Source organism: Lacerta agilis, chromosome 3 (assembly GCF_009819535.1).
Source record: "Lacerta agilis isolate rLacAgi1 chromosome 3, rLacAgi1.pri, whole genome shotgun sequence".
Classification (NCBI taxonomy): Eukaryota; Metazoa; Chordata; class Lepidosauria; order Squamata; family Lacertidae; genus Lacerta; species Lacerta agilis.
This window is the reverse complement of record NC_046314.1, coordinates 91,276,343-91,300,948: the sequence shown is the minus strand read 5'-3', so window position 1 is coordinate 91,300,948 and position 24,606 is coordinate 91,276,343. Positions and strand designations below refer to the sequence as shown.

General features: G+C 43.0%; 1 protein-coding gene across 1 annotated transcript in view; it reads left to right on the top strand.

Moving 5' to 3' along the window:
- Positions 1-10,470: 10,470 nt before the first annotated feature.
- RRP15 (ribosomal RNA processing 15 homolog) overlaps positions 10,471-24,606 on the top strand; it is a 31,028-nt gene continuing 16,892 nt past the window's right edge. The window contains exons 1-4 of the mRNA XM_033144766.1: positions 10,471-10,593; positions 16,795-17,051; positions 20,427-20,524; positions 22,385-22,586. Coding sequence (XP_033000657.1) covers positions 10,521-10,593; positions 16,795-17,051; positions 20,427-20,524; positions 22,385-22,586 — 630 coding nt within the window. The 5' untranslated portion in view covers positions 10,471-10,520. The remainder of the gene's footprint in view (positions 10,594-16,794; positions 17,052-20,426; positions 20,525-22,384; positions 22,587-24,606) is intronic.

The window sequence follows — 24,606 nt, the reverse complement described above, 5'->3', positions numbered from 1 at the left end:
TCCATCATGCCTTGCTCAGTTCTTCCACTTGGACTCCTGAGTCACCTTAATGGCTGAGGGCCAAACTATACATAGCATGCAATTGCAAGTAAATTTACCCGAGTCTTCTCTCCCCCTGTCTTTTTGAAAGAAATGTGGTTGGAAGATACTGTTTTGAGCTGAACACTGTACGGAGAAGGGCTGCTCAGCCCTTTCCCCTTTGGGCTCTTTTCCCACTCAAAATCCTTCTGGGCTGCTTTTCTTCATGTGAGTGTGTGTGGGGGGGGGAATACATAGGGGTTTTCCTCTCTATGTGGTGAAAAGCAGCTGGGGTTGCTCTGGAATAGGAAAGTAAAAACACAACAACCCTATTGCATATTAAAACAATTTTAGAAAACAACTATAAATATAAAAAGATTTAAAAAACAACAACAGCAGTAAATACATAAGATTAATTTAGATCCAGGGCAGAAACAAAGTGGGATATTTTAGCAGGCAATGGAAAGTCAATAGAGAAGGTGCCTTTCTGATAGGCAATGTGGGGCAGGTGCTGTCACACTACAGTCCCAATGTGGACTGGACCTCCTGATATGATGGTATCTGTAGGATGTCCTCTCCCACAGAGCACAGTGATTGGTTGGGTGTGCAGAGGAGTCATGTCTGCAGCATTAGGAATACCTTTCCGATGCTAAGAGCCAGGGCTGTCTTTAGCATATGCGCTGCCGGGGTGCAAAGATCCGCCCCCCGCCCCCAAATTTAGTTTAGCCCCCAAATTAACTTTCATTATGCTTGTGTCACTATTATCATTTGATAAATAGCGCTCATGCCTGTGCGGCTCCAAAAGGAGGGTTTTTTTGTGTGTTTTGTGTTTAAATCCAGCTTTTCTAAAGAAGACAAAGAACACATTGGGAGTCGGTGTAAAGATTCCACGCATGCGCTTACGGTCGTAGGGAGGTGTCTGAAAGATGAGATGGGAGGGCATTGTGCGCATGCGTGGGACAGTCATCTTGGGCAGCCTTTCATTGTGGGAGCAACCTTATTTCTAGAGGAGCTGGGAGGGCCCTTGCGAGCGCACACATACGAGTTCTTCTTGGGAAGATTCAGTCATGTCAAAGGCGCCACTGACCCCGCTGCTGCATAGCAGCTCAATACAATACGCTTATGCGGCTTCAGTGGCAGGTGTCTGGCGCCCCCCAGAATTCGGTGCCCAGGTTGCCCCACACCCCTTGCACCCCTGGGTAAAGACGGCCCTGGTAAGAGCCGTATGACTGTGGAATAGACTCCCTTGGGGAAGGACCTCCCTCATTGGAGGTTTTCCCATAGAGCAGGCATCCCCCAAACTTGGCCCTCCAGCTGTTTTGGGACTACAACTCCCATCTTCCCTGACCACTGGTCCTGTTAGCTAGGGATGATGGGAGTTGTAGTCCCAAAACAGCTGGAGGGCCGAGTTTTGGGGATGCCTGGATGGCCATCTTCCAGGGATTCTTTATGTGAGATTCCTGCATTGCAGGGGGTTGGGCTGAATGGCCCCTGGGGTCCCTTCCAACTCTACTATTCTATGCCGCGTGTAGCCAGGGGGAGCGAGAGGCAGCCAGCTGTGAAAAATGACAAATTTGATTACTCATCGTATTTGGCTACTGCAATGAGCTTTCTCTTTGAGGAGGAGCCAAAGAGGTAAGTGTGAGGCAGGGAGAGAGGGAGCAGGGTATCAGGCTGGCTTTATCTTTTAGATCTGATTGGGACATTTTCGTATAGGGAAAGCTTGGAGCCCAGAGGAATCCAAAGGCTGGCACTTCATTCATTTAATTATTATCAGTTGGTTAACGTGTTAAATTTGTATGCCGCTTTCCCCGCAGGTGAAGCTGAAGGTGGCTCTTACGAGAGACCCAGCCAGGGAGGGGAAATAGCTGCTGCAAGCTGTGAAAAATGGCTTAATGACAAGCTTGATTATGCGTAATATTTTGCATTTGGTGTTATTAACAAAGAAGAAGAAAACGAAAAATGCATCCGTTGCCGGAAAGGGAAGGTGTGTGTGTGTGAGGGGAGGGGCCAGTTGGGAGCGCTATCATAAATTCTGAGTTACCATAAATTTCTGATAAAGAAATTAAGTAGGCTCAAGTTTAATCACACCACCAGTAAATCAAATATCAAATTTAAACCAATGAATTACAGAGAGTCTCCTCACAGTCACTTAGCATTGATAAATTAGTAATGTAATATTAAATTATTCATATCCTTTCTCCCCCCCCTCCCCCTCCTCCTTAGGACTATAATGATATACTGTACACAGCAATGATAATTTACTTAGGCTGAGTCCATTCATTTAATTATGCTGCTAAACTTGGTAGGCCAATTGGTCATCATGAGAGTTTCCAGGCAAGCTAATCACAAATATATAGAACATGTCCCTTATTGTCCCCAGCGGCTAAGTGCTAAAATGCTATTTAGTACTCAGAAGGTTAATGTCCTGCTTATGTAAATTGTCCAATTTAACATTCAGCAGCAGTATCATAAATTCTGGCTCCAGGATTTCATTAAACGTATGTTCAAACTAGTTGACCTTAAAGGTTAACAAGCACAAGTTAAACAGGACAATTATTTAACTCGCTTCTTATCAAGAGACTGGAGCACTAGCCATTTAACAGTTCTGCATACTTCACAATTAGAATTCTTAAAAGGTCCCCGATAAAGCTGCAGGTCATGAATTTTCATAAGGATGTCAGATAATAACTATTTATCTGTGCTTGTTTTTCACTCTTATAAACTTAAACTTTGATCTTAGCATTCAATTAGAAACAATTCCGGTGAGAAGGACTCGGTGGCTCAAGGATCGTGCCTTTGAGCTCGTTTTCGTCTAAATTATGTGTCCCAAAGTGTGGCATCATCTCCTCAATGAAATGAGTTTGGAAAGTTACAGTATAGGGGAAGTTATCCCCGCGCAGAGAAAAATGCACTGCACTTCCGCCTCGGAGCTGGACACATCACTAAAACGCTGGCTGTGCCATTTATGTCACCCAAATACAATTTTTATTGTGGCTGGCAGCGTTATCTGATTAATTGGTGTAATTAATCAATTGATTTAACTGGAGATTTAAAATGTGGATTTTTAAGTAGGTATTAATCAGACCTGCTCCCAGGTTCAATGGGCAGCTGATCTCCTTGTGTACGAAGGGTCTTCAGATTGTTTTCCAGCAGTGCCTGAGGAGTTTGGGAAGCTTATTAAGGATTCCTTAGTGAGGACACTAGCATCCCTGTAATGCTGTCTTTATTGCTATTCATTTAGGGTATATCTCTTTTAACATGATAGGTTAACCGAATATCATAGGTCAGAAACAAATTGAAGTGACTGATTTTTTTTTAATAAAGAAAATAAACCAACAGAAGCAACGGCAGTTAAATACACGCAAAAACCAGACTCAATAGAACCCAGATGCAACATACATCGCCTAAGAAGAAAAAAGATAAAATCGGGATTTATTTGTGTGTTTTATTTAACAGAATTTGTTTACTGTTTAATTGTAAAAACTTCCAAGTGGTTTATATAAAAGATACATTAAAATTATCGATAAAAGTCAGAAGTTTAAAACAAGTTAGTGAAAAAGATTTTTCAAAACAGGAATACAAGCAGCAGTTTAAAAAATAAAATAAAAGGGGATTAATTAAGATACAAAAGACAAAATACAGACAAGATAACGTTGTATGTAAATTTTTACTTTGTGATGTCATACAATAACAGTTGGACTACGATGTTTTCCCCTGTGTTAAATTATAATAATCAATTAAAATATAAAAAATAAAATAAAAATGCATAGTAAAATACATACTGTATTGGTATTACATATCTGGGTAGACTTGCCTTTAAAAAATGGTGTTTAGCAGCCACCGTAAACAGTACAATGAAGGCATCTGCATGATGTCAATGGGCAGGGAGTTTCAGAGCATGGGTGTGAAAAGATTGGTTCTTTATAAGTGTGGAATAAACATTACATTGTTAAAATGGCAGCTCCACAGACCGAAGTCACTTGAGTGGGCATATATGAAGTAAGGTGATCCTTTGAGCAAACTGGTCTCAAGCCATTAAACACTTTTTTATACAAATAGTAACCTTTAATTTGGTCTGGTGTAACGTGAAGGTTTCCTTTCTTTCAGCAATCGTGCTGCAGCATTCTGAGTTACGATGAGCCCCACTTGGGAATGCATTCCAACGTCTTGGTGGTGCTTCTCCTAACATGTCAGCAGATGCTCTTACTTGTAAACCGTTTTAAGGTCACCGCCCCCCCCCCCTACAATCAAGTGGTATATAACTGATATGAAATACAGTAAGAACAAGGAAGTGAGCTTTATTAAGCAGAATAGTGCTACAGACTCAGCAGCAGGAAAGGAGCTAATCCGGGCCCAGAGCTCTCACAAGGCAAAGGGTTGGCGGAGAAGACCCCGATTGAAAATCCAAGGGCCAAGGCCCGTGAGTCCAAGGCCAGCGAAGAGAAGTTCAAGACGGGAGCAGAGAGAGGCTCGTTCAACATGTTTTCCACTCCCATCCACCAAGCTTTAAAGGTGATGTTTGGTATGACCCTTACTTGCAAGAGGTTACTGTGCCTTCGAACATGGCCCAGTGGAATAAATTGCAAATTGTGTTACTGTGTAGCACAACTAAAGCATTTTTTAAAAATAAAAAAACCTGAAAAGGCCCTCAGACCAACAACAGCAAAAAGAAGAAGACCGTTCTTGATTTGGGGAATAAAGGTAACATTTCAAAGAAAATCTGATTCACAGCAACTTTTCTTCGTTATTGCTGTAAGCCTCTCTTTTACTACCCTTCGTAAAACGTAACAACGGCCTGGGAAAATGTGGAGTCGGAGGAATCAACCCAACCTGTGTTCTGTTGCATGGTCCTGGTTTAGGGTGTTGGAATTTTGTCCCTCCCTTCTCTCTAGCTGCATACACACCATTCATTGAAAGCACACACAAACACACACATAACCATACATACAGATGAATGTAGTTTATCCGTCAGAGCTACTGAGTTCCTGCCTTGTGGAACTTCTTGCTAACAGAAGTTCAGTTTTCTCTCAGATGACAATTAAAAACTGTAATCTTCAGACAGGTGTTTAGAATGTGATTTATTTATTTTGTGGTTTTTTTTTTTATTTACCAACCAGTTTTTGTTGATATGCTGTTGGTGTTTTTACTGTTGCTATTGTAGCATTGTGTTTTTATTTTGTATACTTCTTCACCATACTTGCAGTGCGGTTTACAAATAATTAAGTAACTAATTAAATACAAATAAGGTGCTGTGGGTTAAACCACAGAGCCTAGGGCTTGCAGATCAGAAGGTCGGCAGTTCGAATCCCCCTGACTCGGTGAGCTCCCGTTCCTCGGTCCCTGCTCCTGCCAACCTAGCAGTTCAAAAGCACGTCATAGTGCAAGTAGATAAATAGGTACCACTCCAGCGGGAAGGTAAGCGGCATTTCTGTGCACTGCTCTGGTTCGCCAGCAGCTGCTTAGTCATGCTGGCCACATGACCCGGAAGCTGTACGCCGGCTCCCTCGGCCAGTAAAGCGAGATGAGTGCCAGAATCCCAGAGTTGGACACGACTGGACCTAATGGTCAGGGGTCCCTTTACCTTTAAGGATATTGCTATGTCATTTCCGCCATTTTCCGCCAGCAATTCTATCCTGGGCACCAGGTCTGATTGGATAGAGGCTTACTTGTTTAATGTTGCTTCTTTGCTTTAACTTTGCACAGGAAATTACTTTAGTTTGGATTTAATTCTTCCAGTTGATCCTTGAGAGGTATTATGCTTTAACAGTGCCAGGAAAAACAAAGATTAGATGAAGGTTAATATCCCGTGGTCTTTCCAAAGTAGGTGTCTGCAGAGTTTAAAGAAAATAAAAGGGATCTTCTAGCATAAAGGATATGTCAGTGTTTTATATCCTTGTGCACTGTGTGCCTCTTCCAAATTTCATCTCTTGAATTACTGGCTCCAAACTGTGCCGGAAAGGGGACATAAATAAACCGGAATGGCTAATGGACTAAAAACACTTATGATCAGGTTTTCATAACTAACATTATTGATAGCTTCCTTTGAACACACACTCCTATACAGTGCAATTTTCTTTTCGAAAGTAAGATTTAGAACCCTATTTGCAATAAAAAAGGCTAACACATGCAAATAAAAAGAGAGAGAGGGGGGCGAGAATCCATTACGTAGCTACATGCCATGGACTTGTGTAGAGAATATAAAGGGACACCCTTTCCTGAAGACAAAAAGGAGGCAGCCTTTTGCAAGGTTCCATCAGGGCTTCTCATGCACACCTCTCATAATTAGTTTTAAAAGGGTCTGGATAATATTTTCTTATCTTTGTCACAACCCTGGAAGCACAGGGCCTAATTTTCAGGCTTGATCTGGGAATGATGTCACCAGTCCTTTGCTGTAATATCTACTGGCCTGGTCCTGCAGTGAAATTTTATGCACTCAAGTTGCCCTGCATATAAGATAGGAGCAGCATTTTGCTGAAAATCTAGGAGGATGGAGTGGGGAGAATGGAGAAGGGATATAGCTAAGTGGTAGAGGATTCACTTTGCAGAGGTCCCACATTCAGTTCCCAGCATCTCCAGGTAGGGCTGGAGAGACGTGTTTCAGAAACCCTTTAGAGCTGCTGCCAGTCAGAGTAGACAATACTGAGCTAGATGGACCAATGCCCTGACTTGCTAAAGGCAGCTTCCTTTGTTCCTAAGAGCAGCTCTCCCAGCTCACACATCTAACCCAGCTTCTTTTTACCCCAAAGTGTTCAGGCAGATGCCTTTGGAAAGCCCACAAGCAGGACACAAAAGCAATTGCTCCCTTCTGCTGTTGTTCTGCTGCAGCTTGTTAGTCAGAATTCTGCTCCCTGTCAATGTTCAGAAACCTTTTTCCAGTCTAGTGCCCAGCCGTCCACTTGTCTGGGGCAACAGCTCCCACCATCCCCAACCACCACCACCACAGCTAAAACAACGGGAGAACACAAGATCAAGGCAGCCTGACCTAAAGGTTGTATCACGTTTTGTATTTGTTTACACTGACTAGCAGCACTTCTCCAGAGTTTCAGGCAGCCAGCATAGCTGTCAAGTTTCGGTTTTGAAAATAAGGGATCAGCAGTCTCACCTATTCCGGGGACAGTCACATGTCAGTGGTGGGCGGAGCCAGAAGCAAAAGTGGGTGGAGCAGCAATGTAAACTCCAAGCAGGCTCGGGCTCGGAGCGGAGCAAAGAGGAGGGCAGCAAGCAAAGAGGAGGGCAGCCATGTGCTCCGCGCGATGGAGCCCCATTGTCTTCTTGTCTGATCCCATCAAAACAGGACAGGAAGCAGCAGCTGCTCAAAGGCAGCCAGGCTCCGCCCACCAGCTAACCCTATTGGCCGGCTGAGGGGCTCGGCGGCAACGGACAGGGGCTGATGCAGGGGGAGGAATACACCCCCCTGTAAGCACGGGGAAACGGCTCCCACTTGCTTTGAGGGCTGAGGCTTTTCTCTCCAAGTAGGCGAGGTCTTCCCACCCAGTCCAGGCCAGCAGGGGAGGAGCTGCTTCCATTAAAAACGGGAAATTTAAGGGAAATAAAAAATAAGGGAGAGCAGCAGGAAACTGCTTGAAATAAGGGAGAATCCTGGGGGAAACGGGATACTTGACAGCACTGGCAGCCAGGCATGCCAAGCACTGCCGGGAGAGGCCAGGGAGTTAGCCTGGGACCTTTTGCTTGCAAAGCAATGCTTTCCCACTGAGTTGCAACATTTCTCCTTAAAGTTGTACCGATGGGTCAAAGGTGGAAATTTATGGAGATTCTGTGGGTGGGTGGGTACAGGCATAGGTGGGGCAGCCTGTTCTGTACAGGGCTGCATTCCCCTTGAAGGTACAGGCATATGGCTCTTGGAGTCACTTTTGTCACTTTTTATTTATTGCATTTGTATCCCACCTCTCCTGAAAGGAAGAGTACATAATTCTCCTCACCCCCCCTCCCATTTTATCTTCACAACAACCCTGTGAAGTAAGTTAGGCTGTGAGTCACCCAATGCGCTTCACAGCTGAGTAGGAAACTTTGGTCTCCCATCCTAGTCCAACACTTCAACCACTACACTACACTGGCTCACCATTTGGCTGCAGTGGCTGGTACACCAGCTTTAGCCATTCCTGGACAGATGTAGGTTGGATATTCATGCTCTGGGAACATCTAGGTGGAACAATGAAAATGCACTATACAAGGGGCTGTCCTTGAAAATGGTCTGGAAGTTGCAACTGTTGCGGCCAGGTTGCTAGCGGGTGTCCACAGTGTGAGGTAGTGGTTAGAGTGTCAGACTTGCACCTGGGCAACCTGGGTTCAAATCCCCACTCAGCCATAAAGTTCAGTTGGTGACTTTGGGTCAGCCATCTAACTCATTCTCAGCCATACCTGCCTCACAGGTTTGTTGTGAAGGTAAAATGGGGGGTGGGGCGAAGAACTATGTACACTATCTTGAAATCCTTGGAGGAGATTTGAAATATAAGTGCAATAAATAAATAAATAATTTCTAAATACAATTGTAGTGGTTGCCAGTCCCAATTTAATGTGTTAATGTTTGAGACCCCAAATGACCTAAGCCACAAGTAGTTGAAGAAGTTTGTCCTACACCAACCTATGTACATTTTAAGATTTGCAAGGGAAGCTTCGCTGGTGGTCCCAACAGCCTTATGAGATTTGTGGTCCGAGGGCCCACTGGCAAGCTTTCTCTTTGGCGACCCCTGCATCTCACCAAGACACTGATACCTTTTTGTCGGCAGGTGAAGAGAGTAGAGGTATATTGGGAATTTGAACGTCTGCTGCTGTTGCTTATTTTGCTTTGTGGTGTTTGAATTTTATTGCTTAACTTTTGATTTGGACTCTAATTTTCTACCCTTGGGACCTTTGGGTGAAGAGCAGACTGCAAGTACTTTTAATAATGAATGAGTGAGTGAATGAAATGGGTGCCAGGCAAACCTTTGTGGAGAATGCTCCGCAACTGGGATGCCTCGATCATGAGGGCCCTTTCTTTGGTAGCTGCCTCAGTATAAAGTGGCATTTATTTATTTTCACTGTAAACTGGGGTCACTATTTGAATTTTACAACTCAGGCACCGAAAATTATCTGGCCTGAAACAATATTGATGTGGAGATCTACTGTGGGGTGTGGGGGACCTCAATCCTGGGCCTGTCTTTGGTGGCCAGAACTTTTCCCAGAACATACCCTTGGCTGGCCCTGCTTGTGTCCTTGAGCCCCAATAACAGCCCATGCATCTGCGTAGCCACAGTAGATAGGTGGCAAGGATGCTAGAATAGATGGACAATTTAGTGTCCACCCAGGCTTGAGGCAACACTTACGTTTTTGCACGGATTAATCCAGGGATGGGGAACATGAGGTCCTTCAGATAAGGGGTAGGGAGCCTATAGCAAAGTACAACAGATTTCTAGTTTACTTAATATATATATATATATTTGCAAACTCATGTTTACAGCTAAAACAAAATAAAATAAACAATTCCTTCCAGTAGCACCTTAGAGACCAACTAAGTTTGTTCTTGGTATGGGCTTTCATGTGCATGCACACTTCTTCAGATACACTGAAACGGAAGTCACCAGACCCTTAAATATATGTTTACAGCTGTTCTTATTTTATCTGTAAGCCGCCTTGAGTCCCTGTTGGGGGGGAAAGGCGGGGTATAAATACAGTGGTACCTCGGGTTAAGAACTTAATTCGTTCTGGAGGTCCGTTCTTAATCTGAAACTGTTCTTAACCTGAGGTACCACTTTAGCTAATGGGGCATCCCACTGCCGCCGCCACGCGATTTCTGTTCTCATCCTTCAGCAAAGTTCTTAACCCGACGTACTATTTCTGGGTTAGCGGAGTCTGTAACCTGAAGCTCTGTAACCCGAGGTACCACTGTATGATATATGATACAGTATTTGATATGGCCAGGGCATCAACTCCCACCAGCTCCAATTAGTACAATGAGCAGGGATTGGAGAGGGAGCCACATCCCTGCTCTAGATGTCGCAGTGCTACAGCTCCCACCATCCTTGACTACTGGCACTGCTGGTTTGGGCTGGGAGTCCAGCAACATCTGGAGGGGTTCAGCTTCGCCCTTGCATGAAGCGGAAACCCCCAACAACCACAAAGATGGGGGAAGGAGAAGCGGAGAGCACAGCCCCCGCTTCCTGTTTCTTATTCCAATATGTACCGCCGTACGCGAGGGAGCCGGTCTAGCCCCATGTCTCTATGGTAATCCATTCTATGTTCCCATCGACGTTATTGATGCCTCCAGGCCTGTTTTCGTATCCGTCACCCCGAGTACGTCTCACTGAGAAGCGGAGGCGGCGCGTGTGCGTTGGTAGCTCCTTTAAAATAAAACGAGGCATGGCTTTGCTGCCCGTGAGAGCTTCCTTCCCGCCCCCCCCCCCCCCGCAGGCATCTCGAGATGCTTGTTTCTTCCCGGAACGTCCGTGACAGCCGCGCGGGTCACCCGGACCGCTTAGGAAGAGGGACATACCTTAGGCAAGATGGCCGCTGCCATGGAGGGTTCACGTGGGGAGGCCGAGGCTGCCGGAGCCGAAGTCGAAGAGAGCGATAGCGGTAACGGGCGCGAGGATCCTGTTTGCGCTGGGTGGGGAACCCCGGTGGCGGAAGGGGGTGGCGGTCAGGTGTTATAAAGGGAGATGTTAAGGGGCGCGTGGATGTGCAGCGATGGAGAAACTCTCCTCTGCACCGTCTAAGGGTGGAATGGGGCGAAAGTGCCTGGGATCAAGTACGGTATTCGCTCCTCGTTCTCTTTGTTTCTACGCCTCATTCTTGCCTTCTACACAGTTCCGTGTTCTTCTCTCTGCCCACTGTTGTATGCTGGTTTCCAGTGGCCCCCCCCCCAAAAAATGTTTAGGGGCACTCTCATTTTGACTAAAGAAAACCACTATTTTATAGTTCAAATCGGGGAAAATAAATACAGTAGAAGTACAAAGATTCACAAAATGTGTAGGGGTATGCGTCCCCCCCCCCCGAAAAAAAGCACTGCTGGTTTCATTTCTGTGCCTAACGCGAACTTGTTATCCAGGATGCCTGAATCTTGATCGCCGTTGTCTTTTCTAAGCTTCCTGGATTATGTGGTGCAGCAAACAAGAACAAAAACCTGCTAGCCTATTTGCAAAGCTAAACAGGGTCGGGTATGGTTTCAAATTGGATCGGGGACCACGTGTTGAGATTCCTGGATTGCAGGGAGTTGGACTAGATGAGCCTTGGGGGACTGTTCAATTCTATGATTTCCCCCTCCCAACCCCCAACCCCGGAAGATAAGATTGCTATGTATTTACTCTCCCCGCTCTTCATATATACCCCTTTTCTATCTCTCTCAGCACACTAGGAGAGGTGGCACCAGCCACACTGTGGGTAGTGAGGAGAAAGAATACTGTAGTAGGATGGCTTTCTCCTCTGAATAGCAGGGAACAGTAATGAACTTTGCTTTCCCTAATGATGCATCCGTATTATTGCTCAGGTTCATATTGTCATTCTGTAGAAATGGAAATTGCTTTGGGAGACAGAATCTGATGACTTGGTTCATTTTTTAGTCCTTCAAATTATTTGTACTATTTTTTATTTTATTTTTCATTACTGGTGAAGTTGAAAACCTTTAGATTTCACACATTTTTGACTGGACAAAAATGGAGCAGCAGTCAAGTGTTGGCTAGGAAAAGTAAGGGTAGTTGCAAATAGAAGATCACCCAGTGTGTTACTGACTTATATATTGGCCCAATAATACTGCAGTAGCCAGTGTCAAAGAGATTTAGCCCTTGTTAAAAACTTACTAGCTAGTTCAGGATTGTTTTACGCCTTACAAAATTTTGGTATGAAAGGTGATATAGAGTGGAACAAGTGAAGACAAATTTGGTGTGATTGTGTACTGATCCTGTAACTTAGAATCCAAGAATGGTAGAGTTGGAAGGGACCCTGAGGGTTATTTGTTTGAAACCCTAATTTTAATTCTGCAGTCTTGTACCCATTTGGGAGTTAAACTCCATGGAACACAATGGGAATTACTCCTTGATAAGTTTGTCTAGTATCATGCCATCAGACATGCAGTTGTGTTGTACAGACAGTTACCTACACAAAGGAAGGTTTGTTGTGAGGAAAGAATTCTGGACTGGGTGGGCCTTTGCTCTGATCCAGCTGGCCTCTTCTCATGTTTTTATATACTTGTGATCTTGAACATGCTTTCTATACAAGTGCTTTATTACTTTATAGCTGAGGCTGGCATCTACTTAAGTGATATCACCTGATGCTTGGCAAATTAGTCTGTCAAATGGTGATAAGAAATACCTCTACGCTAAGGATAATTGGGATTAAGTGCTTGAAAGCATGTACTGCAGTCTAGAAATAATGGTGAAACTCATGAGTTAACTTTGTCCTAGGTCAGGGGATGTTTTTTGGCTGCTGATAAATCGGCATCCTGTTGTGAATTTATTAACTGAGCCAGGAACTGCTTGTACTTGCCAATATTGAACTTCAGCTGCTGAGGAAATGATTTTATTGTGCTTATGAATATATTTGTGCTGCTCAGCTGCAGTGAGGAAAATAGGCTAATTCTTACAGTCCATTTTTGGGTTGTCACTTTCCACATTTTTGTGATTTTTTTGGTTGGCCCAAATAAAAGTATTACAAACATGAGGACTTAGCAGTTTTTTTCTTCTGGACCAACACATATTGTTTTTATAGATACATGCGGATGCAAAATTAATCTGATGCTCTTTCACTAGAATGAAACTCATTTAATATTTTTGACTGGCAAAATGCTCTCTCCCGCATCCCCCTTGAATGTCAAAGGTTGATTAGTGGTTAATTTGGTTTGGTTCTAGTGGCTGGCTAGTGTTAGTCTGCATACTCTGGCCTTCATAAAGATGGATGGGGTCATTCAGTGTTAACAGATGCTAAGCAGTGTTTTTCATGTCTACTTTTTGACAGATTGACAGTGGTCTACACTATTTGAATTTTAGTACGTACCTTGTAAGCAAGCCTGCACCTTGGGTATTGGAGGGACTTTGTTCCCTGATGATTGGCAGTAAATATCATGACAGGATAATATGGACAATTGATAATTTGTTCTCTGAAAACATAGCATACATAATAGGTCAGGAACATCATGTAGAGTGCTGTGTTACTCAGACTTGCATATGTTGTTGGTAGCCAGAAATTGATGAAAAAATGTTATTGATGAGAGTGGCTGGGGAAACCCAACCAGATGGGCAGGGTATAAATAATAAAAAATATTATTACTGCATTGTCACTTTAACATCTCTTGTGACAGATGTCTGTCAGCCAGTTCACAGACTGAAAGTGCTATCTGCTATATATTGTAGGGGCAAATTCTGTGCTGTGTGCCAAAGTACATTCTTCTGTCCATCATTTGTGTTTTAGAATGGCTGAGGTTTGTATGAGAATTAGAGTTGATTAAACATGAGCTGTGTTTAGTCTTTTCTGAAATAATGTTAGCTAAGGGTTGTGAGGATTTTGATTGGTGGTAGGCTGTGGTTGATGTTGCCATCTACTTAATCTGTCAAAAAACAAGAAAGAAAGCTGTACCAAAGTGTGTTGAAAGGTGTTTTGGCTGTCTTTTCATCCTGCTTCCCTGTGGGGTTTTCTGAAACTATTGAGTGGGAAGAGCAGTAAGAAAATGTGTGCTAGTAATCTTTTCTCCTTTCCCAATGGACTGCTGGATGTGTTCTTCCCCTTATCAGCCACTAACTAACTAACTATAAATTCTTACAGCCTGATCAACTAAATTCTTACAACATAGATGTAGTAGCCTTAGCTTTATTCCTTTAAGAGGTATCAGAATCAAAGGGATGGACAATTGCAGCAGAGCGAAGCCTCAGATTATCTTCTCTGCATGGAGAAAATACCAGTGACCGTTTTAATCAAACTTGCACCAAGTGAAATCAGAGATGCACTTGGCATGTATATGCTGAAATTGGTTTATTGTTGTTGTTCAGTCGTGTCCGACTCTTCGTGACCCCATGGACCAGAGCACGCCAGGCACGCCTATCCTTCACATGCTTATTTTAATCTATCTTGATTTTGGCATTTCAACACTAGATGTCAGTGTTGTGATTGTAATCTCTTTAAATAAACCAGAAACACATTTCCCTCCTCAAATGTGTTGCTCTTACCCAAAACATTATTAATTCCATAATAAAGTATTGGGGTTTTGTTGATTCTTCTGCCATGACTTCTGAAATCTTTGTTCTGAAGAGGATTTTGTGTTTGTTTTTTATTTTGCGTGATGTGGATCCTCATATTTTCTCAATTTGCTGCAAATAGTTTGTTGCAGATTAGTTACAGCAGGAAGTGGTGACTGGTCCTTTGAATTCCAGTAACTTGGGACAAATTATCCTTGGTTAAAGATATTGTCCAAGAAGCGAGGAACTGGGCATACCTCCTCTCAGGGTGAATTGCAGTTTAAATCATGATTTAACAGCAAGGAGACAGGACAGTTTCTATTGTCTAATTAAATAAAGGTTCCTGTAGATAGTTTTGTAATGGTGCAAATTTGACCACTAAACAAAATAGCTTACTGGAGAATTACTTGCACTATTGTTTCATTTTTACAATCAGCCACTACATTTCTTTGTTGTATGCAGAAGCAGAAGCCAGTTTGCCTTGACTTTTGGGTTCAGGGATTTGAAAGGGTTGGTGTGGGTTGAAAAACTGGATATGTTTATGGATATTTTCTCTTTTTATGGTTTTGACAGATGGATATGGATATTGCGGTATTGGATAATGTTCATAATTATGAGCCAAAATTTTTGAGACCGGAGGGAGGAAGGGGGTGGGGAAAAGCAATATTTAGTTAAACAAAATTTGTTTGTATATTGAAATTTTAATTAAGGTTATAGAAGAGTTCAGAAGTACTAAGAAGCTGAGGTTAAGTCAAAATTATAAGTAAATTAAGTTGGATGAATAAATATGTTTAAAAGTGATAAGGAAGAATGTTATAATGTGTATAGTAGAATGGAGGATGAATTGGAAAACTGGGAATTAGGTCTGATTTGGAATTCAACAGGGGGGGATCAAGGAAGTCAATTGATGATGAATTTAAGGAAAGTAAGAATTTCTGGCCCAGGAAAAGGGCCAGGCTCAAGCAATGATTTATGCAAGTTAATTGGTTAAATTTGAAAAGATTTGGTAACTGCTCCAGTGAGAGGGGGGCTTGGTTTTTTTTGCTCCCCTTTGTGAGAGAAGGGGGAGTATGAAAAAATTTAACCATGTAATGTTTTATGTTATAAATTGTAAAAACCTTATAACTTTTTTAATAAAAAAAAAAACATTTCTTTGTTGTATGCTTTGTGTTAATTTTGCATGCTTTGCTTTTCTACCTTTAGAGGGAATATCTCTTAAATGTTTCCAAATACAGTCGTACCTTGGAAATCAAACAGAATCCGTTCCAGAAGTTCGTTCGACTTCCAAAACGTTTGGAAACCAAAGTGTGGCTTCTGGTTGGCTGCAGAAAGCCCCTGTAGCCAGTTGGAAGCCCTGTCAGATGTTTGGCATCCAAAAATAGTTCACCAACTAGAACAGTCACTTCTGGGTTTGCGGCATTCGGGAGCCAAATTGTTTGGGAACTAAGCTGTTCCAAAAACCAAGGTATGACTGTGGTAGGGCTAGAGAACTGCAGACCTGAGGGCCAAATACACAGCCTCTTTTTCTGCCCTTAGGAACGCTCTCCTCCATAACTCTGCTTTGCACCCTAAGCATTTTTGCCTCTAGGAATGTGCCCTAGAGTCCTGCCTCTTGCTTGTTTGGATGGAGGGTAGAGAGGGGTGTGGGTAGAAGCCAGCCTATTGTACAAAGGCAAAACTCACATTTATCCCTCCACCCACTTTTGCCTGGCATGTGCCCCTAGGAAGCTCGTCCAGAATGGAAGTGGCCTTGGGATAGAAACTCCTGCCATATAGGATATTGCAGCCAAGGCAGCTTGTGAGGCAAAGTCTGGGAATATAGGAACCCTGAGCACTGGAAAACTTTGCTTCCTCTTCCTCTTCCCAGAGTTGCTCCATTCTGCTGGCGTAATCCCACCCTCACAAAAACAGAAAGCAAAGAAAACATTACAAAACCCTGTGAGTGACAGATTGAAGCACTTTCTGAGTAGTTGCTGGACAAACTTGAACACTTTATTTTTAGGTGAATGTGAAATACCTGGCTGTGTTTGGGTGGTAGTTTATCATGTATTAAGAAGTGATCTGATTGGTTCGTCATTTGTGGAGAAAACCCTTATCTCAGTGTATGTAATAGAGGCATTGGTTCTGTTTAGAGATGAACTTTAGGACCAACACACTTATCTTAGATTGTTTTAATATTAGTCATAGAATCATAGAGTTAAGGGACGGGACCATGAGGGGCATCTAGTCCAAACCCCTGCAATGCAGGATTATTTTTGCCCAATGTGGGGCTCGAACCCATGACCCTGAGATTAAGAGCCTTATGCTCTTACCAACCGAGCTATCCCATTGTATTGGTATCCTTTAAGGGAAACTTGTAATTTACTTGGAGAAAAAAATCCATTTGAAATATGAAGGGTTGCATCCAAAGCTCTACAATTGAAACTCTGCAAGTGTAGTGGGACTTCGCCTTCCTCTCCTCCTGCTTTGTGCCCCTAAAATCTGCTCCAGAGTCCCCCCCCCCCCCAGGGGCTGCGTTCCCTCCAGCAAAGAGAGGTCTCTTTTGCTAGCAGAACAAGACCGTTGCATACATGTTCATTGAGTTTGATTTTTCTCCACTCTGCTCTTCTTTTAGGTTCTGAGTGGAGCTCAGGCATTCCAGAGGACAGCTTCTCTTCGGGGGGTGAAGAACTTGATGGCGACGATGAGGATGAGCCTCAGACCCCAGACACCAAAGACAAAGATGCAGGAAATGCTGGCTGGGCTGATGCCATGGCAAAAGTGCTCAGTAAGAAAGTTCCCAAGAGTAAGCCCACCATACTGGTTAAAAACAAAGAGCGGGATAGGGAACGAGAGAAGGAAAAGCAGGAGAGGCTGGAGAAGAGGAGAAAGGTAAGGAAGCAGATGCAGCATTATGATACCATACATTATGTCCACCATAAAAACAGTCCTCCCCTTTAGTATTTATTCACACTTACCGGTACTCTCAGTAGCCAGATTGCTAACCTTTTGCAGGCAGTGATTTATGAAAGGTCACTTTGAGAGACGCCTCAAGCTTGTGCTCTGTGCAGATGCTTTGGCTTGTCATGGTAGGGATTGCTAGTGTGCTCCAAGGTAAAAACTAGCAGCCAAAACATAAGCAAAGTTATGCTTGTGCAGAAGTTCAAAGCTCCCTAGCTGCTGCCCTGGGACCATGCCCGTAATTTACTAAAAAGTACCATCTGAATTCAACCTCAGACTGTTGATTCCATCTCAGTTGGCATATTAGCACTGGGAAAACCGAAACTGGGACAAGTTCTGGCAAGTTATCTATGCATAATGAACATGTTGCTCAAAACAGATGATGCATACTCACCCTTTGCATTGTTGTGTCTCAGAGTCCAGGAAGGAGCATTCCCCCCCCCCCCGCCCCTCAATAAGAATCAGAATTCAAAGCTGGCCATTGATTGCCACTGTAGTGGCACTTGGTGATTTAAAGTTATTTATTGTTTGAAGGATGCTGGTTTCCTGGCCCTGTAATAATTTGTGTAGTATGTGGTAGCCTGTATTTTAGGACCGCGGCTTGCATGGTTCCTGGTCCTTACGGCTGACAGTGCTCCCTGTGTTAAAGTGTAAAGTTTTGGGAAGCAGTGCTTTTCAGGGAGTTAATAAGACGTCCTTAGGTCACCGCTGATACACCTGGTGAACAAGGTACTAGTCTCTTTAGAAAGGCACTTAGGTTTTCCACTCTGTTAATGACAGTGAATCTGGGATAGGGTGGGCTAAAATTCTAGGGTCTGGTGTTTCACATCTTTTAATGACTGCACAGTGGTGCTGTATAAACTGAACTGATTTATATGGTGTGATTCACTACCCAGGTAAGCCAGGGTACCAAGTAAGCCAGCTGCTCTTACTTGGTATGAATCTAATGAAGGTTTAATGTGTATTGAAATGGCTTCATTTCAATAGCACTGTGTTACCAGACCACGGTGGCTGCTTTACTTACTCCCTATATTTTCGGATGAAAATGTAAGGCTATAATATAGGATCTATTCAGTCACTGTTTGCTCTCTGAATCTGGTTTTATCAGATAAATATGTGGGGTACCACAAATTGGTGGTGTGCTGTTAGTCTATAAACTGATTTGTTCATCATGAGATAAACTTGAAACAGCCTGCCTTTTATTGATTCCATGCTGATGGAAAACTAAAATAGGGTTAGCTGTTTGATCAGAGGCCAGAGCATAGTCCTCAAGACATGAATTCATAGCGGTCTGCCTGGAATTATAAAGATAAGAGTTTTCTATAACTTCATAAAAAGAGGCTGTGGGTAATGGAGACTTAGTGTTAAGAGAGTTCAAACAATGTTAACTTGCTGTTCAATTGTTTTAAGAAGCATGACAATCGGTTTCGCTAAAGTAGAGTGTGGGGAAAGGCAGGATAATATACATAGATGTGTGTGTTTTGTGTGTGTGTATGAAATTGCTGTCGATAAAGGCAGGAACTGTGATTGGGTTTGGTTTTCGTGTCTAAATAAAGAAATCTTTACACACTGAAGCTAGTTTCTTTTTCTCACTAAACATTGGGCTATCTCAAAATATAATAAATCCCAGTCTTAATCTTCGTAAGTAAAGTGCTACATTATTAAAATAAAGTGGGAAATGTCTCCAGTATTCCAAAAATCATGATATTGCTCTTTACCTCTAATGGACAAGCTTCTGCATATTTGCTTTGGAACTGCAGCTAAGACATCTGCATATTGGCATTGAAGCTGTCTGCTCTCCCATGTAACGCATAACCTCCAGTTTTAACTGTACCTAATTACTGGGAAACAATTGGTTCATGTTATATTAAATATGTAACTCTCTCTTTCTCTCAAGTGTCACATATTTAATATAAACTTTTAGCAAGCTGCTATAATTGTTGTGTTTATTTGTTGAAGTCTGGCGGTATGAAGAAGTTTGATGGCTCTACCCCACTTAAAAATTGTGGAAATCCTTTTATTTGTTGAAAAACTAACTGCATTTGTTCTGAGCTATGTCAAACAACTTTAAAAGTGTCTGACAAAATAGATGATGAACTGAAAAACGTTTCGGCTTCAGTAAGACAGACACTGGAAGTTGAGTCATGGAAGGAAGTATCTTCTCTGTCACACCTCCTTAAAAAGTTGAAAAAAAGGTCTGGACAATAGCTAAGCATAGCTATATGTATTATACTCCAATTTAAAGTTGTGTGTATTAGTGTATCTAGAACAGGCATTTCCAAAGTCTTTTTCAGTTTATTTCCTGGTGTAAAATCCTAAAAAACCTCCACAAATTCCACAACTTCAATCCTGAAAAAAGGTCAACAACTATGGTTGGCCCTCTGGTTGGCCCTCATGGCCTTTGACTTCATCAAATCTAGCCCACTTTGAAAAAAGTTAGGAGACCACTGATCTAGAAGCTGCTTTGCTTCCAGTGTCTCAGGCTTGGATGGTTGTACCATTGGAATGATTTCCAGTCTTAGAGATTGTTCAAGGTTCCCCATAAAATGCAATAGTCGCATATATTGTCAGAGTACTGAGGTTGCTCATTTGCTCCCAAAACATTTAGAGTCTGAATACAAGGTCACTGTCACTGGGCACCACTGCTTATTTGCAGGCAAACTTACTCAAGTCATTCTTGAAGAGCTGCCCTGTATATTACTCATCTGTGGTGGCCAGATGGTGCTGCAAACCACCTGGGAAGGGGGTAATGCCCCACAAATGAGTTGGGACCTGCATACCCTTCAACTCTAGTTTAGAATTCATTTCACAAGAGGCTATGCTCTAGGCTAACTATTTCAACCTTGCAGATCAGCTTTAAACATTTAGCTTGCCCAGGATAAATGGTTCAAAGTAGGTGTGATGTTGTTTGATTGAGTTTCTTTGTTCTTGGTGAGAACAAATAATCGCCTGCCTGGGTGAGCACCCAAATGTCCAGGTCACACTGCAATTGTTGACTTTGACTGGCAGGAGAACTCAACGCCCAGAACATCCCTGCTCAGGAATCTGCTTGATCCATTGGCACTAATGTAGTTGGAAAGGTTCAGTGGAGAGCCTGTTATGTGAAAACCCACACCACTGACCTGTTGGGCCTATTGCTTGGCACTAGAGGAGTGATGCTGTTAAGCGTAGTTGTATTCTCCCCATCCTCACCTAACGTCATCCTACATGATTTATCAACTTGGTTTTCTTAAGAAATATCTATATGTGCATGCTGCATTTTTAAAATGCCTAATGCTCTTTCGCATAACAATATTTATGATGCAGCTTGATAAAAAGCGGGAGTGGGAAATGATGTGCAGAGTGAAGCCAGATGTTGCGAAAGACAGAGAAATGGAGAGAAGCCTTCAGAGAATTGCCACGAGGTAAGAGTGTGTGTTTGGGCTTTTGAAAACAGATCTAAAGGCATGCCTGAGTAATCTGCTTCTAATCAAATTGAACTCTTAAGAAGTGACTCGTGGGAGTCAAATGATTTATACCTAGTTCTGTCTCGTACAGTATCAAGTTCAACAAAAGATTTCAGAAGTCTTATGAAAGCTTAAAATTTGGACAAGACTATAACGTGTTAAGTGTTCGCCCAGCAGGAGTTCTGGGCCTGAGCTCATCGTTTTTGTTAATTCCATACTTAGAAAATACACAGATCAATCACTTCTCCCACTCTTTGTATTTCTCTAAAGTGCATTCACCAAAACTCGCTGTTCTTGCGGTCAGATTACTGTCTTGCATTAACCTAGCGTTGCACCACATGGCTCTGGTCTTGCATTTTCTTGATCATATCAGTGGGTTTGTTTTTGACATCCTTACCTCCGCAGAGACTGCTTTAAAAGCTTGCCTCTGAACTTTGCGTAGGTGGGTGTGCTAAGTCATTGGCTGACTCCTCTGGTATGTCCCAAAACCTAGTGTCACAATTTTCAGTTTGTTTACTACTTGTTGGTGTTTGTCTGGCCAAACGGCTTCCACGTTCCTTTTCCCTTCTGTCATTTTTGCGTGCGCTGACCCTTAGCAGGAATAAAACATTTTAATATTTTTTCCATTGTGCGTATGCACACCTGTCAGGTTGCATGGACAAGCACACAGATATTCTCTCTGCCAGTGTGTGCACTCCATGCCAATAAGAGAGGTTTTGCATGAAGCAAATGCCTTTTCTGTGCTGAGACTGCTTACAGAGCCAAGGCATGTGAGCGCGTTGAGGTTCTTTGGTTTTTCTGTCCTGGGAGGAAGATGTGACTTGCGTCTTGACTTAAGGACAGGAGGATGCAGCTAATAATAGCTACTTCTCTCAGACCAAGGGAGATGGTAAAAAAAACTCTGCTTGAGATTCCTCTGGAATGTGAGGGAGGCACCCACACTTCTTCCAGTAATTGCTAAAACATGGGACCAATAACTTTTACTAAGTCTTTTCTCAAACTGGGTGCCACAGAAGGCCACCTGGTTCCCAGAAACTGGGGGAAAGTGAAGAGGCACTAAAACAATAGGGGAGGTGACCCCCCACAGTGCACTGAAAATATGCCGTTTATGAATTAAGCCCAGTGTTCTTCGAGAACGGTTACCCAGGGGCACTATAAAAGAAGGGGAGGAATCCTGTGCATCCATGTAAATAGTTTCAGGAATGAGACATTTTTATAGGCCATCTGAAAGGTACTGTAAATTACTGAGAATAATTCCACACAACCTACTGGACAAAAGTGTTGGGAATGAGGCTTAGTTCCGTCTCAGCAAACAGCACACAAACCAAACTCACTGACACAAAATGGGCATCAACAGCCTGGTTCATAGGACACTTTGCTAATGGTAGGAATATTCCTTGCTTTTTCTATAGGGCCACGTCATTTTTTGTGGCAATGCTGGTCCGTGGGTTTCGTTAAGGTTACAAGGAAGCCTGAAGATAACCAATGGTCATGACACGCAAGATTGCAATGACTCTAAATTTGATTTTCCTTAACATGATGCTACTCTCCAAGCGCAAACTGTAGTGTGGTGTGAAACTGGGCTTAGAATGTTTACTGGATGCTGTCACAAATTGTGGGCCATAATTTGAATCCCCTTTGGGTTTTGAATGGTGTCTTAAACCCACTTGTGTTCTGACTTATTACGCTGACTCCTCTTGTCATTATTGTGTGTGTCTGGTGCAGTGGGGCTGAGGAGACGCGTTATCAAAGCCATGCTACCTAGCAGGTGTGGCAATGAAACACAGGTGCCTAACCACTCCTCCTTTCATCTGCCAGGGGAGTCGTTCAGTTATTTAATGCTGTCCGGAAGCATCAACAGAACGTCAGTGAGAAGGTGAAAGAAGCGGGGAGTTCCGAAAGAAAACGGGCAAAATTGATCTCGTCTGTTTCAAAGAGAGACTTTATCAACGTATTGAGAGGAATGGAAGGGACGGAAACAGAGCAAAATGCTGCCAGGAAGACCTTGAAAAGCAAACAGGTAGGCACCACTTCTTGGAGCAGTTGTTCTAATGTGGCAGAGTGAGCCATTCAACTTGCGTGTTTGTGTAATTTTGCTCTCCTGGCTTCAAATGATTATGGAACTTCTTCAGTGTCAGGTAAGTTACTGTTTGAATGTTATTCAAAGTTTTGGAAGCTATATAGTATGTCTGGGGAACCTTTGGCCTTCCAGATATCGCTGAACTAAAACTCCTGTCAGCCACAGCAAGCTTGGCCAGCAAAGATGAGGGTTCAGCAACACCTGGAGGGCCCAAGGTTCCCCAGACATGCGGTGTTTCATGACCCTTGTTGCTGACTTTTAGAAAGTGCTGGTTTCTGCAGTTGCATTACCCCTGACACATGGCAGTCTAGCTTGGATACCTCCAGGAAAGTAAAGCCCACCATTTCCCAAGGCGGTCTAGTCCACTCTCAAAGAGCTCGTACAGTTTCAGTTGCTAAGGTTTTCCCTAAGCAAACTCCTTATCTCGTTCACAGTTTTGTTTTGCCCTCCTTGGGGTCTGGATAGCGTTGAATGGGCTTGGTGGGGCAATGGAACTTAGAAGAACACAGCCATTGACACCAAATGCCCCACTGGAAGTCCCCACTTCACATTTTCAATAGAGTCCTGGGTATCTTCTTTTGGAGCATCTTAAGGAGAGATGAACGTATTCAGTACTGCTAACTTTCTAAGACAGATTTCCCCTTTTTGGTCCTTCAGTGTTCATTCTTGGACAGATTATTTTTTCTGGGAAATGGTATTGAAATTTGAGTTAGAAACTATGCCAGCACTTGCAGGAAACCTTGGCTCTCTCATCTTGGTTGAAGAGGAAAAAGGAGATCTTATGGCAGCGCTGTTCTAACTCCAAGCTACCTTATCTGCTTGCAAGTGGTCTACTTTATGGTGCTGCCTATCACCTATTGTCCTTCTCTGCGCATCTTTGTGACATGCATTGGCTGAGTTCAGGCATAATGCCAAGCCATAGTTAAGAAGCTAAACGATGGTGCTTATCTGAATTGTTTCCTATTTGCTCATCATCCAGCTTCGTAAGTTCACTCCTATCTCCATGAGCCTCATGAGCTGGAGCAGTGGCCTTAAACAAGCTTATCAGTGATCTGTCAATTCAAACATAAAAGTATACCACAGCTTATCCTAGCTTCAAGCCATGCTTTGAGTTCGAAAGTGCCAAACGTGAGTAGGCTCACATTCAGACATTATGGGACTACAGTTTAAAATAAGCAAATCATGGGTTTGTGTTGTGTATCAACCCAGCCAATTCAACCAGTCTTGCTGTGGATACTTGACTGATGGGCCATTGATCTGAACCAGAAGGATTGTTTACATTCTGTATATTAAGACTGTTGAAAACTTGAAATGCCAGGTTGGAGGTTAGAAATTCTGTCTTTCCTACGTTTCATCTGGTACTTACCATTACCTGTGGTGGGCTTGTGAATGAGTTGTTCTGGGGCTGACCTCAGACCTCAGAATGACATTTGTTCACACTGATTTGAATTGGGGAGATACTTTATCTGCAGTTTTCTTAGTTTTCATTAAAAGTTCTGCTGAGTTACCTGTGTTCCAGCCCAGCTGCAGGGTTACTGCCCACACAAGAATTCCTTCTGAGAGGAATCTGCTTTTAAAAAGTCGTTCAAGGGCAAAGATGTTGGATCAGTCAGATTTGAAAGGGGGCAAGACTTGGGGTTTCGGAATCTAGAATTTCAGAAGCTGCATGTTTATAATGCATATTTGCGTTCATGCTTGAACTTTGTGCTCGCTAGTGGGTGGAATACTTCTCTTGGCCCCATGCCACTGGAGTTAACTAAGCGCTTCCCTGTGCCAGCAAGAAATACTTTAATCAGTTGGGAGACAACAGTTTGTCATGCGTTCTTTGTTTAGTGTGCTTTCGGGAAGCATGCCGAAACACTCCGTGGCATGAAGAACCCTCTGAATTTCACGCAAGTGTACGATTAAAGTATTTTAAAAATTCATTGGGTAATAAGAGTAACTTAGACTGTCGCCAAGT